At 40.4% G+C, this 16,952-nt stretch overlaps 1 protein-coding gene across 4 annotated transcripts in view; it reads right to left on the reverse strand.

Moving 5' to 3' along the window:
• nfic (nuclear factor I/C) overlaps positions 1–13,054 on the reverse strand; it is a 38,821-nt gene extending 25,767 nt beyond the window's left edge. For 3 of the 4 annotated variants that reach the window (XM_080887351.1, XM_080887350.1, XM_080887353.1), the window contains exon 1: positions 12,894–13,054. In XM_080887351.1, the coding sequence (XP_080743477.1) occupies positions 12,894–12,974 (81 nt within the window). In that variant the 5' untranslated portion in view covers positions 12,975–13,054. Of the gene's footprint in view, positions 1–9,991; positions 10,303–12,893 lie in introns of those variants that run through there. The other variant, XM_080887352.1, reaches the window with a different exon arrangement.
• Between the last annotated feature and the right edge of the window lie 3,898 nt (positions 13,055–16,952).

The raw sequence follows: 16,952 nt of genomic DNA on the forward strand, positions 1-16,952 counted from the left end.
ATATGGTTTTCTGAGAAATTAAGTGTATCAGATCCAGACATATAAAACGTGCTATTAAAACGTTTAGAGATCCTCTTTCACATTAACAGAATGTAGCATTTGGGTACATTGCAACAGTCAGCCTACAGCAATATCCCAGAGCACAAGCAGCACACTTCACAGTAGAAGACTGCACTCTTCAAGTCATGTCAGTACCAGTACCAGATGACCAAGCCTATAGGTCTGATTCTTCTTTAATAGCCTTACTGCTTTCTTTTCAATGTATCAGAGAGCAGTAATTATGTTTTTTTAAAGGTAAAAAAATAGATGTTTTCAGGAACAATGTAGCTGTTCCAAATCTTGATACAGTGGAAAAACAGGGTCAAAAAAGAGCATGCATGAGACTTGTGTGAAACAGCTCCACTGTTTTGAATGTAATCAGAATAAAAATAATTAACAAAAATAAAAATGAATAAAAATAATGGGACACCGTGTGTCATTGTAACAGTGTATTTATGGCAATTTAGGAAAAAGCATAATAGCTCCACTTCAATTTAAATACTTAGAAAAACAATGTTTTCCATATCTACACATTTCAAAGCGATTCACTCTAAACTAATACAGACTTGTAGGGGTAACCATGTAACTCTTGGAAGGCACACAATGGTAAAAGTGGCCATTCATTCCAAATTTCTCTTTGATATTTGGGCTGACTGGGGCCCGATGAATGTAAAAACAAAGAATTACCAGATTTTTTTTTTACCTGATTTTTGTTTCTAAGAGAAATGAGAGCCACATATGAGGATATTCATTTAAAATTTCAATAGAACAGTAGCAGTATAATGTCCTCGTAAGTGGATACCAGGCCCTTGTAGAGCTAAATTGAGTATTTTGGTCTAAATAACCCAAATGTCCACATATGTGGTCCTAGGAGGTTAAATAAAAATTATAAATTGAGTTTCAGATCATTGAGTGAAAAAAGCATTTTTTCCCTTACAACCTAGCCAGACAAAGATTGTCTGTGTGCCACATTCAGTCAATTAAATTTTACTTATATAGCGCCAAATAACAACAACACTTGCCTCAAAGTGCTTTATACTGTAAGATAACGACCCTACAATAATACAAGAAAAAGAGAGAAAACCCCCAACAAGCTCCTTGTGGGAAAGAAAAACTCCCTTTAAACAGGAAGAAACCTTCAGCAGAAACAGCCTCAGGGATCTGACAGTGAGCAGATGAAGACAGGACAAAAACATGCGATGAAAGAGAGCCAGATATTACTAATAACTAATAATTAAATGCAGAGAGGTGTATGAACACACAGTGAGTGAAAAAAAGGTGACTGAAGAAGAAAAACTCAATTATTCATGGAAGCCCTCAGCAGCCTACATCTATTGCAGCATAACTACGGGAGGACTCAAGAGTCACCTGAACTATATCATTTAGCAAAAAGGAAAGTTTGAAGCCTGATCTTAAAAGTAGAGATAGTGTCTGTCTCCCAAATCCAAACTGGGAGCTGGTTCCAAAGAAGAGGTGCCTGAAAGCTGAAGGCTCTGCCTCCCATTCTACTTTTAAATACTCTAGGAACAAGTAAGCCTTCAGTCTATGAGAGAAGTGCTCTAAAGGGGTGATACGGTACTATAAGGTTTTTAAGATAAGATAAGGCCTGATTATTCAAGACCTTGTATCAATAACAGACAGTCCTAGTTTCAACTCATTATGTGAATAAAGCACACGTGTCCACAGAATCAATTTCTTCCATTCCAAACGATCCACCACTATGAGCAAGACAAGGGCTGTCAAAGGACATCAGGAAGAAAACTGTTGATGTGCACAAGGCTGGAATGAGCTACAAGAAACGTGGTGAAAAGATGACAGCTGCTGGTGCAATTCTTTGAAAATTGAAAAAATATCAAATCACTCAATTTGGAGTTTCATGGAAGATCTGGCCTCATGGGTGAGGATGATCATCAGGCATGGAAGAAAGCACTGCAGTCAGATAAAACCAAAATCGAACTTTCTGACCTTAACGTGACCCGCCACTTTTAGAGGAAGAGAAATGCTAAGCATGACCCGAGGAACACTAACCATTTTTGTGCTAAGAGTACGAGAAGACCAGCGGGAGAGACCTTTGAACAGGACCATGTACTATAGATTTTCGGACGAGAACCTTCTTCCCTCAGCCAGAACAGTTAAGGTCATGGACCAGTCTTGACAATGACCAAAAACACACAAAAGGCTAAAGATGAAGCACACTAAAGTCATACCTCGGCCAGGCATAGCCTGTCTCTACACCTCAGTCCTATAGAAAATCTGTGGAGGAAGCTGAAGTTTCAAATTTCCAAGCAGCAGCCAAGAAACCTGAAAGATTTAGAGAGATTCTATAAAGTGGAGTCAGTTAAAATCCCTCCTAGGATGTCTGTAAACCTGGTGACCAATTACAAGAAACTTCGTACTGGTGTCTTTGCCAGCAACGTCTCAACCAAGTACTCAGTGAGTATTAGGCCTTTATAACTATACAGCATCAACAATATGGTCAGATCTTGGGGGTCCAGGGCTGGCAGCAAGGTCACTGCGTCCACCCAGCTGAATTCTGCTGATACATTAATTCCTACAATTTGATCATAAAAGACTTAAACACCACCACTGCCAATAAGTTACTGCAGTGCAAGCTCAGTTTAATTGTCTAATTCACAGTAGTTTAGTCCAATCGTAGTAACCAGCATGACTGAGGAGAACACTAAGCAGTTGACCCTAATGTGCACAGTTTGCACAGTACCAGCATGTCTCTTTGAAACTAAAAAGAGGTCATTTAATCTGGTGCGGCTCATTTCAAAGCATGACACCAATCAAAACATTTTTTTTAAAAAGGGAATATGTTGAGGATTTTGTGCGCTCACAAAGAGCTGTGTTGTGATTTAATTGATTTACTTCAGTACTTAGAGAAAATGTCTTTGTTGTCTGCCTCCTGCTTTGCCTATAAGGCAGATATTTTTGCACTTTTATAACTGAGTCTACATTTCACCTTGACTGTAGTTTGTATAAATCATTTTATCCTTTTTTTGCCTTTTTTGTATAGCAAAGTGACTTGATACCAAGGTATCATGTCTGTGAAAGTTCTCAGTGATACCTTGATACCAAGGCTTTCCTACATTCCTACCACAGTTGGTTCACATGGTCTTCTAGCGAGCCAAATGGTTTGCTGTAGTTAATCCAGTTTGCTCAAAGACAACACAAAGTTGCAAAGTTATTGCTATTATTAAATTCTAATTTATTGTTAGGTCCATGGGATTTTGGACACATTCAAGCTCACATTAATTTGACAAAAGTTACATTATTCCATGTCCATGTAAGTTCTCAATCATCCAGGTCATGGTAATCTAAGGAGTTTGGAAAGAATGGCGACTGGACTTTAAGTTTCTTGAAGACGTTTCACCTCCCATCTAAGAAGCTTCTTCAGTTCTAAAACCAAATGGTGCCGAGTCACAGGTATTTAAAACCTAGTGGGAGTTTCCCTTAAGAGGGTCATTAGACCAACTATTGATCATGTCCCTCATCACATGAGTCAAGGTGTCAAAAAGGGTGTGGGTTATTATTAGCAGAGGTTTCAGGTGAAACCATTGTGAGAACTTGTGAGATGTGAGTGGCGCCTGAGAAGGGATCTCAAAACTGGATTGTAGGTGGCAGACAGTTTGTGTCCTTAGCCACCCCCTCTGTTCAAGGATGGTCGTTCACAGTGGACAGAGATGGCTTCTTTCACTCCTCTTTCAAACCGACTGTCTCCTCTATCCAAAATGTGAACATTGGCATCCTCGAATAAGTGACCTTTAACCTTTAGATGCAGGTGTAAAGCTCAGTCTTGTCCTGCCAAGGTGGCTCTTCTATGTTTTGCCATGCGTGTATGGAGTGGCTGTTTGGTTTCTCCTCACTGTACTGCAGTTTTGTCCTCAGGATGAACCAGTTTTTGTATGAAGTAGCTTAGGAGGTCATGCTTGTAGAAAATTCTCCTGAGTTTCTCTGATAAACCTGCTACATAAGGGATGACCATGTTGTTCTGTTTGTCCTTCTGATTCTCCCTAGTTGGTGTGCGACCTTCTTCCCAGTTCATCTTTGCTGATTTGATGAAAGTCCATTTAGGATAACCAAATGTTTTAAGAGCTTTCTTTACATGTGTGTTCTTTTCTTTCCCTTCTGCGCACAGCACAGTCCAGAAATGGCAAACTATGACCTTTGTCTCTTCCCTGGTGAACTTTATGTTTTTATCCACTGAGTTGATGCGAGCAGTGAAGGATTCAACTTCTTGGGCAGTGGCTTGGTGCTGTCCTTTTGAAAGAACCAAGAGCTTTACTTTCTACTTCCTCCATGTGAAGGTTGACTACAATGGATGACAGTGGGAAGCCCATGACACATCCATGTTTTTGTCTGTATAAACCCTTGTTGTATTTAAAATATGCTGTGGTAAGGCCGAGATCTAACAGTTTGCACATTTGTTTGGGGGTAAAGCCGGTTCTGTTTTCTAAGGAGCTGTCTTGCTGTAGTCATTTCCTGACAGTTTCCACTACCTCAGTTGTAGGTATGCAAGTAAAGAGTGAGACCACATCAAAGGACACTATGGTTTCATCCAGATCCAGTGTAAGTTTCTGGACCTTGTTGGTGAAGTCAGAGTTTCTGATGTGATGGATATTAAATTTGAAAGGCAGTTTTAAAATTATTATTGAATTGACAAACAAAACAAAAGTTATGTAAACCTACATGGCCCCATGCAAAATAATAATAATTACCCACTAAACCTAATAACTAGCTATGTCACCCTTGATAACAAAAACTGCAAATAAGCATTGCAATTACTCGCAATAACTCTTCCACATCACTATGGAAGAATTTGACCCACTCTTCTTCTGCAAAGACGAGTGGGTCAAGTGTTTTAATTCAGGCACATTAGACGGTTTTCCAGTACGAAAGGCCCGCTTAGGCTAATACCATCTCAATCTGATTTAAGCCTGGACTTTGACTAGGCCACTTTATTTTCACTCCATTTCATTTTGCTTTTTGAGCAACTTAGAAGTGAACTTGCTGGTGTGTGTGTTTTGGATCATTGTTCTGCTGCATAATTGTGCTTGACGATCAGGGCCTGAACTAATGGCTGTTCCTTCAAGATTTCCTTGTAGAGAGCAGAATTTACGGTTTCATCAAGTACAGCAAGTCGTTTAAGTCGTGAAGAAGCAAAGCAACCCCAGACCGACACACTACCACCACCATCTTTGACTGTTGGTATGATGTTCTTATGTAAATGTACTGTGTTAGTTGGATGCAGTTAGTTGACTAAACAAAAATGGGGTTAGTTTCCTTGGATGTTTTACCTTCAGGGTTGGATACTCTGAGCTTAATTAACAATTTCCATTTTATGTGTAGCATGATTGATGACATCACTACTATGCTGTCTACAACCTAGAATGACGAATTTGCAGTTTTCTAAATGATTTTGTTGTAAGCCCTACTGAACAGCTTATGATGTATTGTAATAATTTAACTTAATGTTGGCTGTTTGCAAGAAATAAAAATGAATTCATATTATGAGTTAAAAAAATTATAAAAACTTATTCCATCACTTAACCCAGCTGCCTTGGCAAACTCTAGGCTAATCTCCTACCTTCCTGTCATCTCAGAAATTCTTGAAACTATCTATAAAACTGAAAAACATGCTTACCGAGGCTGGATTATTGGAATTCGTTATTATAAGGCTGGAAAAGTTGTGTATTTCTTCATATTTCTCCAATAGTTGCATTGTTCCATAGTTTTACTGTTAAATCTGAAATTAAATTTGAAATCATTCTCCTCATATACAAGGTCTTGAATAATTAGATTGTATCTCATCTTAACGACGTCATAGTACCATATCACCCCATGCATACCGCCACAACAGGTCCACTGATGATGCCATAGCCCTGACACTACACACTGCCCTGTCACACCTGGAGAAGAGAGACACGTATGTGAGAATGCTGTTTGTAGATTACAGCTCAGCATTCAATACCATCGTTCCCTCGAAGCTGGACAGGAAACTGCAGGATCTAGGACTGAGCAGCTCCCTCTGCAGCTGGATCCTTAGCTTCCTGTCTGACAGACGCCAGGTGGTCAGACTGGGCAGCATCACCTCATCCCCCATCACACTGAACACTGGTGCTCCACAGGGGTGTGTACTGAGCCCTCTCCTGTACTCACTCTACACCTACGACTGCACAGCCACTAACAGCTCCAACATCATTGTGAAGTTTGCGGACGACACTACAGTGGTGGGTCTTATCACCAACGGTGATGAGACGGCTTACAGGGAGGAGGTCAGCGCCCTGACCCACTGGTGTCAAGACAACCATCTCACCCTCAACGTCGCAGAGACAAAGGAGTTGATAGTGGACTTCCGGAGGTGCAGAGAAGTACACACCCCCATCACCATCAACGGCGCTGCTGTGGAGAGAGTGAGCAGCTTCCGGTTCCTTGGTGTACATCTGGCTGAGGATCTTACGTGGTCAGTACACACAAACAAAACAGTGAAGAAGGCGCAGCAGCACCTCTTCTTTCTCAGGAGACTGAAAAGATTCGGCATGAGCCCCCGCATCCTCAGGACCTTCTATCACTGTGCCATTGAGAGCATCCTCACTGGATGCATCACCACCTGGTATGGCAACAGCACCGCCTACAACTGCAAAGCTCTCCAGCGAGTAGTGCGGTGCTCTGAACGGATAATTGGAGGTGAGCTTCCCTCCCTCCAAGACATCTACAGGAAGCGCTGCCTGAGGAAAGCGGGGAGGATCATCAAGGACTCCAGTCACCCCAGCCATAAACTGTTCAGACTGCTTCCATCAGGAAGGAGGTTCTGCAGCATCCGGTCCCGTACCAGCAGACTGAGAGACAGCTTCTTCCACCAGGCCATCAGACTGCTGAACACGTCATAGACACCTCAGCTTCACTACTGGAACTTCAACATTATGCACTCCACACTGTATATAAATGCCACTTGTTTTGCACATATTCAACTCTGTATATTTTATATATTTTATTATTATTATTATTATTTTTTTTTTTTTTACTATTTAATTTGTAAAAATGTGTATACACACACACACACACACACACACACACACACACACACACACACACACACACACACACGTAGGAAAATATTTAGTATACACATCCAGAAATGCATACACTATTATATATTGTACATATATTTATTAGTTTCAGGTTGGCCATTCTTGTATTTTGCTCGTTTGTGTTGTTGTGTTTGCACATCTCTGTTGCTTGTGGGGCTCGCACACAAGAATTTCACTCGCATGTGCTGTGCCAGTGTGCCTGCACATGTGATGTGACAATAAAAGTGATTTGATTTGATTTGATTTGATTTGAGAGCACTTCACTCTCGGACTGCAGGCTTACTTGTGGTTCCTAGAGTATTTAAAAGTAGAATGGGAGGCAGAGCCTTCAGGTTCGAGGACCCTCAGATAACCTCTATACTTGTAAGATTAGGCTTAAAACTTTCCTTTTTGTTAAAGCATATAGTTAGGGATACTGGGTGTGTTGCCATGATGCACTGAGTGTTTCTTCTTCTTTTGACACGCACTATTCGTTTTTAAGCCACTTTGTATTTAATCATTAGTTATTATTAATCTCTGGATCTCTTCCACACTGTATCTTTTGTCCTGTCTTCTTCCCCTTCCAACCGGCCATGGCAGTTGGCTGCTCTTCCCTGAGCAGGGTTCTGGCAGTAGTTTCTTACTCTTAAAAGGGAGATTTTTCTTCCCACTTTCACTAAGTGCTTGTTCATAGGGGGTTGTGTTACTGTTGGTGTTTTCTCTTTACTTTTGTAGGATCTTTACCTGGCAATACTAAGTACCTTTAGTACATAGCACTGTTTTTAGTGCTATGTAAATAAAATAAAACTGAATCTCTGTCTGATTTCCACACATAGCAGGCAGCATTAGACAGTGCAGCTTTATGGAAATATAGCATTTTTGAAGAGTTAAAAAAACCTCCTGCGTTTGTAGAGTGCATTGACTGGTCAGTAAAACTAGAAAGATGCTATGTAAAAAAGTATCACAATCCTTCCTGATTCCTTTTGTTTTTGCATATTTGTCACAGTCACATATTTCACATCATCAAACAAATTTGAATATTAGACAAAGATAACCTGAGTAAATAAAAATGTTCATTTATTAAACAAAAAAGTTATCCAAACCTGTGCTATACAAAAAAGTAATTGCCCCCTAAACCTAGTAAGTGGTTGTGGCAGCATTCAGAAGTGAACTAGCCTGAGTTTTAAGGCTTGAACTACTGGCCAGACATTCTCCTTCATGGATTTCTGGTAGAGAGCAGAATTTGCGGTTTCATCAACTGCAGCAAGCAGCAAAGCAACCAAAGGCCATAATACTACCATCACCATACCAACAGGCTTGTGCTGATATGAGGTTCTTTTTATGAAAGGCTGTTAGTTTTATGCCAAATAGTTTTCCAAAGGTCTTGGGGATCATCAAGGTTTTTGTCAAATGTGAGATGAGTCTTTGTGCTCTTTTTGGTCAGCAGTGGATTTCCCCTTGAAACTCTTCCATGCCATTTTTGTCAAGTCTCTTTCTTACTTACATTTCTTATCACGAAACCTGACCTTAACTGAGGTTATCTGTGATTAATCTTTTAATTTTTTTTTCTTTTTTCGGAAAGCTAAGTTCAATTTCACTAACCACACTCAGGGCTGATTCTTCCAGACCTGCTGAATCAATAAGTCACTTAAATAGAACCTTTCTGAAAAAGTGTAGTAGGCTAAAAGAGCTCAAATACCAACACATCATGGCACAATCTAAACAAACAGATGGGAAACGAAGTCCTTGACATCTAATAGTCTAGAAAGAGTTGCAAAGCCATTTCTAAAGATTGAACATGGAAAAAAACCACAAAAAACATCCTGCTGATCTCCAAGACCTTTGGGTAAATATTCTGTGGACTGATGGGACAAATGCTGAACTTCAGGGAAAGTTTGATTCCTATTACATCTGCCATAAAACTAACACGGCATTTCATAAAAACAACATCATACCGTGGTCAGACATGGTGTAGGTTTGTGCGCTGAAGCTCAACTGTGTTTGGGTTTTGCAGCAGGAGAATAATCCAAAACACATCAACAAGCCCACCTGTGAACAGCTCAAAAAAGATGAAAAAAATGAAGGTTTTGAAGTTGTCTAGTCAAAGTCCAGAATCAAACCTGATTACGATGCTTTGGGAGTTTAAACAGGACGTTCATACTGAAAAACCTTCGCACTCATTGCTTCAAAAGGTGCCACAACCAGTTATTAGATTTAGGACACAATTTGTCTTTCACACAAACCCAGATAGATTAGGATAACTCTGTTTGTTTAATAAATGAAATCCTTGTTTAAAAAATGCATTGTGTATTTACTCAAGTTATCTTTGATAATCTGGAAGATGCAAATGTGAAAAATATGGAAAACACTAAGAATCAGGAAGCAGCAATTAAAATACAATTTTTTAACTTTGTTGTTAAAAAGGGGTTTTTTCCAGAAATGACACCACTGATATGTAAACTACTCTTGTCCACAGATACTGGGAAAACACTTGAACACAGATACACACTTGCAGATGCACACACAAGTACATGTAGGCAGACAAATCTCAAAAAGTTACTGTAGAGAAACTGAAGTCTGTTAACCAGTAACTTCAATGCATTCCAGCTACAAACTCCATGTTAATTCCAGCCCCTGATCAGCAGGTTTGCTGCAGTCTGCAGGATTTGTTTCAGCCTTCGCATATGTGCCTGCTTTTGATCAAGCACGAATTTATATTGCGACACTGTTTGATTGAAGATGTCAGTCACCAAACAGAGTTAGGGCACATATAACCAGGACTGTCAAATCAACAAAGGCTGTCTAGACTAAAGCTTCCTTTCAAAGTGGGAAAGCTTTCCTTTAACAGCTGAAGTGTAACAACTGTGGTGTAGTTTTACCTGAGACAGCGAGAGGGACGAAAACATCATTTTGACGAGATGGAGCTGAATCACAGCAGGCTGTGCGTTAACATAAACATTTAAATCCTCATAGCGTACTTATTTGTTTTTGGAGATATCTGTATGTTCTTCCATGTCGGGATTCAGTTAAGCAGCGATCCCTCTGGGCGGGAGAAAACGCTGCATTTCCTGGGCTGTTAAAATGGGCTTTTCCAAAGAATCCACATATGAGAGCGAACGACTGCTGTGTCAACTCCAGAAACGATCACACGCCAGAAAAGTTTCGGCCCCGGAAAAATGTCCCGCGGGGGGGGGAAGAAAGTTGTTCGGAAAATATGGCCAGAGGTTTAACGGAACATGGGAGTTGTGTCATTTAGAGAGGGAAGGAGATGAGGGGGCGAAGAATAAAAGACAGAGCGCTGAAATGACGTTGTGAATTCAGCCCATCCCAAACTATGAGCTTAAAGCTGCAGCTGCGCTCTCACTGCCCAGCTGCCCTATAACGCGCACAGCACTTTATCTCAATAACAGCTGCACCTCCGTCCTGCAGTCTTAAAAATCATGGATTCAAGGTGTTCAAAGTCCTGACCGACTGCATTCTAGTGAAATGGGAAGCATTAAAAACCTGACCAAGGTTTATATTATAATTGGATATCTCATCCACAAATCGGCACAATGGTTCCGCGATATACAGGCAAATGGTCAATTAGAGACACCAACACCGATAAGTGTCCTATTAATGTGTTAGTAATCCAACCACGTGCACCCAGAACCTTCTGCAACGTACCCCATCACCTTAATAGGTGTTCAGCAATATCATCAACAGGCACAGCATGTGTTTCACAGTATTTTCCTGCTTCTCAAACCATGTGAGTCATCCTGTCCTGTGGACACTTGGAAATATTTCATCACAGTAAAAGTGATTACTCAGAATAAGTTTGTTTGGCTTCACTCGACCCTCTAAGGTGACTGTTGACCAAACTTTCCAAACTGTGGCAGCAAGACTGAGTACTCTCAGGGTAGATAAACCTATTTCTGTTCCATTCGGCTTTAAATGTTGCACTGGTCTGCACATAGCACCTTTTAACCTTAGTGGTTAAACAAAGCACATTACAATGTTATTGTCCATTTTTCCACAATGAGACACAATAATGGTGGCAGAGCTGGCATGCAAGAGAATGGCATGTGATAGCATTGTTGTGCCTACAATTAAACTGTATCCCATATTTCCTGCAATTACTAAGTACTTTATATTGAATTGTATTGATAGTCATAATTATAAGTCAGGGTATTTACAAATGTTTTATATACACATTCAACCAACAATAAGTTCCACTTATAGCCTATAATCATACATTTGTACTTTCATGATATATTTGTATAACACGCATGTACTTCCTTTTCTACTCAGAATACTTACTTTTGATATTTAAATATAGTTAGCTCATAAGGACTGGTTTTATTCGTGTGGTACACAGTTTACAGTAGTCGTTTTCAACACTGGATTAACAAGATGTGAATACCTTCACATAAAGTCCCAAGACACAAGAGTCGTGTACTGTGTGAGCAGGGGCATGCCATCTCAGTCGGTTGAATAGGCTAAAGCTTTTCCTCAGGCAGACATTCCTCTGGGTCATGTACCGCATTTAGAGGGACTGATGAGGGGCAGCATCTGACTCTTTTCTACTCTTGAGCGGATTCTCGGATGTTTGCTCACTTTGCAAGTTGAACATGACTCTTTGAGTGTTTCCAACTGATGTGGTTCAGGAGGACTGCCTCCACTAACTGTATTTTTTCTCCCTCTTTCAGGCAGCTCTCTGACTGGGCTGTAAGCCGGGGCAGGAGGCCCTCTGTCGGCCTGTCATTCTAACTCAGCCCGCTGGCTCTAACTGCGGCCATTTTCTGCTGACTAACACAAATGCCCAGAAACATCCACACATCCACAGCCGAGAGGAGGAGGCGGAGGAGGAGGCTTGAGCTGAACTTCAACTTGGCCTTCCACCGTCCCGCGAGACGAGTGGAGCGGTGGCGGAGGGCCTGCTGCTGCACGCGCTTCAACAAAGCCCCTAGCTCAACAACTTTCACCCCCTACTCCACACCTGATACGCACACAGCAGGGCATATTTTCCGCTTAATCGGTCGAAGTCAGGGCCCGGAACCCATAGCCTGTGGGAAGAAGCTTGTGTAACGCTAATACGCCACGTTCAAAACTTCATTCAAAATTACAACAGTTAAAATAGTTTTTGTTTTATCGCTGGCCTAACTAACATTCCGTGTGTAACATGAAATCATTTCGTGTCTAAATACATTTTTGGCAAATTCGGTGCGCATAAAATACTCAGAAAGAGCTTTACGGCAACGAAATTTCCACTTTCATAATCGTAATTGCTGCTGGCTTCCGCCTTGCACTCAGCGTTTGATGGAAAACGTCAGCTGGATAAAAGGGCAACCCGACAGGCAAAGTTAAGATTTTATTGAAGGGTGGGCTTTAACGTGTATCATATGTGTGCCGAATTTAAGGATGGGCCCTGACAGTTCAACCTTGTTCCCACTTATGTTTTGACTGCGTGTATATTTGTTGTCATGCGCAGGACAATTTATTTTGCCATATTTTGAATGTGATTTAGCGGGCAGAATCTCTCCAGGAAAACGCCAGGGATCGGACCGTGTTCAAATGCTGAAACAAACTAAAAGAAAAAATGAGAAATACAGACGCAGGCTTGCTGACATTAGGACGGAACTATCGCACCGCTTTCTGCTCCACTTTCAGCTGCGTAGCCTGCGTTACTCAGTCAACTCCTCGCATTGCGTCTTTTTCGGAAAACACGAAACAGCACACCAGTGGGAAGGGTTGGAAGGGACACACTGCTACATTGTTGTACCGGAACAGGTTTTGTCCTACCATGTCGAAGCTGAGCCGCCACCGGGGAAAGTTAAAGCTGATATCAGTGCCTGCCCATCTCGCGCTGTCGTTCGTTACCATTCCATATTCATGTCTACCATTGTGCGCGTGCCAGCTGGAGTATAACCGCGGTGCTCGAGACCAGAAACGTCCCGCGTCAAGCTTCGGGCTCCACGGCAATAACCCCCCCACCACACGCGCGCGCGCGCACGCACACATACACATACACACACACCGCCTGGAAGGCTGCGGCAGAACAGACCAGTGTTACATTAACCTTCCACCTGTCTTCTGTTCAGCGTTCTCCTCGCTTCTGTCTTCCTCATATTAGCTCTTCTTCCTGATACTGTGAAACGTTTTATTCCTTCCTTTAGTTTTTTTTTTCACTTTTTCCTTTCTCACTTTGTTTGACTGCTTTGTGTTCATGTCTCTTCACCCTTTTTCTAAGATCGTAGATGAGCAGATTCAGTCCTTAGAGAGAATTAAGGGTGAGCCTTCATCTACAGTAGTCAGAAATCCTTTGCTTTATAAAGTCTAAATATTCACTTTCTGCCAAGGTTTGAGCTTCATTTGTCTTAGTTTTTTCCTTGGGATACACTCCATAAAGTGAAATGCAGTGTTTTGAGACCAGAGCTGTGATTTTATTATTAAATTAAAAGCTGAACAATTAATGAATCCATCTGCTGTTCCTGCTGTTCGACAGTTCCAATTAAACTACATAAACAGTGGTAACAATGTAAGCTTGTGAAGATTTAACTGTGATCAGACAAGGCTCTCGTGTCTGTGGCATGGTATCTTATGTTTTGACCTCTATGGATTCAGTCAATCTATTGCCGGTACTAAAAAACGCAAAAAAAAAAAAAACCAAAAAAAAAATCGGAATCTTTTGGTACAACGTGCCATATTTTATTCCTGTTAATGTTTGGCTTTGTTTAGCATTCACTAAAAATAATAAATTAGTAATAATGCACATAGTAACGTGTTACTTTGTGGAATCTGTATGTAGACTGAGGAGATATACATATAGAAAGCATCAAAGTACTGATAGATCTGCTGCTGGTCACCAGATGTCAGATTTCCCATCTGGGTCCCGACAGTGTGCCTTTCTGGATGAGCAACAATACGGACCAGTCATTAATAATCAATCTATAACTTCACATTAAGCAGTCTGTGTGAACTGAATAACCACTAACAGCAAAACCAAAGCATTTCCCAAAGTGGGATGAATAAAGTATTCCTTTTATCTTTATTATTAATTCAAAGCATCTTTCATGTATTTTTTTTTTTAAAGAATGCATAATGATTTCAGCTCATTCATTCAGTCATGAATGCAATTTATCATAGAAAGCACTAATGCTAAACTTCCACTAACATGCATATTTCTCAAGTTTACAACACATTTGTTGCACACATGAATTAATGTTTCTTTTACATTCTTTAATAATTATCCAAATATGTATTATGTGATGGATACATGAATTTACATAAATAAACTTAGAGGCATGTAACTGACTTTAAAGAGACATTTTGCTGGTTTGCAGAACAGTTGTGGATCCTAGCCCTCTTAGGCTCTTCCTGTGTCCGCATGGGTTTTCTCCAGTTTCCTCTGGTTAATTTGTTACCAATTAGTCTGGCTTCTTGTGTAAGGTGCTCTAAATGGTCAGGAAAATTAGAAATGTGTCATGCACATCATGCCACATCATGTGGTTTGCCTGTTTCGTCAGCATTCGGGTTCTTCTTCCAGGTTCCCTGTTACAACGTAACCCTTAAAACTTGGATCTCTAAAGGTTTTATCTTTATGAAGCTACCTCTAAGCACAAAACGTGGGCTGGGAGGTGACCTTGGAAGCCTGCAATGAAAAGTTGGTTTGTGGTTTGCAGTTTTTTATTTGAGTAAGTGGTATCATAAATAAATTGCCCAACACAAATTGGCTGGGTGACTGGCTCTCTGATAATATTTTTGCTCCTTACAAATGAGAGAAAACTGTTTAGGCTGACCTTTTACAACACAACTAATATATTTTATCTAGGTGACTGACAATGCGACTCGTCAGGGAAGCAAACTGTGTTATCAGTAAAGAAAAGAAAGAAAGGAGATGGAGAGGAAGTGAAGTGAGGCAAATAAGTTGTTAAAACAAAATGCAACTAACAAGTTTAGGTATGAACAGAAGTTAAATACAGGGACCCAGGGTCAGATGCGAAACATATCCATCATCATCATAACCCAGCACAAATGAACACCATGAAACCCATCACTCAGAGAGAGTGAAACAGCATTAGTTCCATCTCCAAACCATATGACACAAGGTGAGCTCAGATAGTGGCAACTAAAGATAATCCCAAGCAATCATTTGAATCAACAGCAGGGCAAATTTTTGAAGAAGCCAGTGTGTTGGATTTGAATCCTCTGGCTGACTGAGGCCTTTCTGTGTGGAGTTTGTATGTTCTCCCCATGCCTATGTGTGTTCTCTGGTTTTCTCCCACACTTCATGCATACATGGGTTAGAGTAAGGCTGAGGAATGAAGGTTAAAATGTCGTAACATTTTAAACCGTGCAGACTTGTAGATATATATATATTTATTACATGGGGTATATGACCAGTAATTATTGGCTACTCTAATGGCCAGACTGTTGTGTACATTACAAGAAGGAAACAGACAGCTTATGTATAGGACTCAGAGTTCTATGCAGCTGTCTATAATGGATACATGCATTTTGATCCTCTTTGAGTCTACTGAGTCTCATCTATGGTAACACATGGTGAGACATCACTTTGTAAACTGTAAAACTGCAACACTATGAAATATTATGCCGATCTATAGCATCTTATACTCCTATACTCATAATACCCTGTACTGCTGAAATGTATTCATACATTTTAGTACATCACAATAACACATATTTTTGTGAAGTGTTGTCTTTGCACATCTTATGCATATTTCATGGTTCTTATTTTCGTCATCACTTTACAAACTGTTGAACTACATAATTTAAAGCATATTTAAAATATTCTTTGCAGATTTTATATTCTTTTCTCTTGTAGCTTTACTATAATCTTTTTCTAATATGTTCTTTGACAATGTTTGCTCTCACTTTCCTATTTTTCATGTTTTTTGCCTTATTATTCAGAATCAGAAACAGAATATTTTATTAATCTCCAAGGAAATTATGATTGATATGCGCCAACAGTCGAAGACAAATTCCTTTTAGAATTGTCTTCAGTTGTCAGTAGAGACTCTGTAAGCTTCAAACAGCATCCATGTTAGGATCTGCTTTGTGTTTAAATAACTGATCTTCCCTATTGGACCAAACAGGTATCATTATACATGAGTGTGTCCTAGAAAAAAAAAAAAGAGTAGTTGCTGACTCAGCTTACTGCAATCTGCATAGTGCCCCCTGCTGGAGGCATACATGTTCACTCACACAGATGCATAAACTCTCTGCCTGAAGGTCTTTTTACATGCGCAACTTAAAAGTTGGTCATAGTGCTGAAATATGAATAGTAGTAACACAAAGCAGAGAGGAAAGGTAATCTTTGCATAATCCCTAGCAGTTTATAATTTCATGGAGTCAGCAGACAAAATGAGATGTTTTGGCCGCAGGCTGGATCTGCATGACTGCAGAGTGAGCAGGCACAGAATTGCAAATGGGTATGATTGGACTTAATTGTCTGCCCAGTATCACACTTGATGCCCAGTATCTTTTCTTGCTGTACGTCTTTTATGCCCCCCTATCTTTTTTGTGTGTTTGTGTTGCTGCTAGAGGGCAGTGTTTACCTTTTCACTGTAAATCAAAGCAGCTGTGCTTTTTAGTGGGCACACTCTCCATCTAACCTTCTGGAGCTGTGTTTAGGAAGGCTATCTAATGCCTCTCTTAGCATCCAGGGGACAGATGTTGGGGAATTCATTATCTGCTTTAAGACCGCTCAGCTGGACTTTCAGCGCCCAGAACCTCAGTTTTAGTCCAGCATGTTGGACAGCTACTGTCAGCACTTTTTTTCTGTAAATGTCAGGTAAGCTATAAACATGTAGAAATCCTGGATGACTCCCTCAAAGTACA

Source organism: Rhamphochromis sp. 'chilingali' (assembly GCF_963969265.1).
Source record: "Rhamphochromis sp. 'chilingali' genome assembly, chromosome: 7".
Classification (NCBI taxonomy): domain Eukaryota; kingdom Metazoa; phylum Chordata; class Actinopteri; order Cichliformes; family Cichlidae; genus Rhamphochromis; species Rhamphochromis sp. 'chilingali'.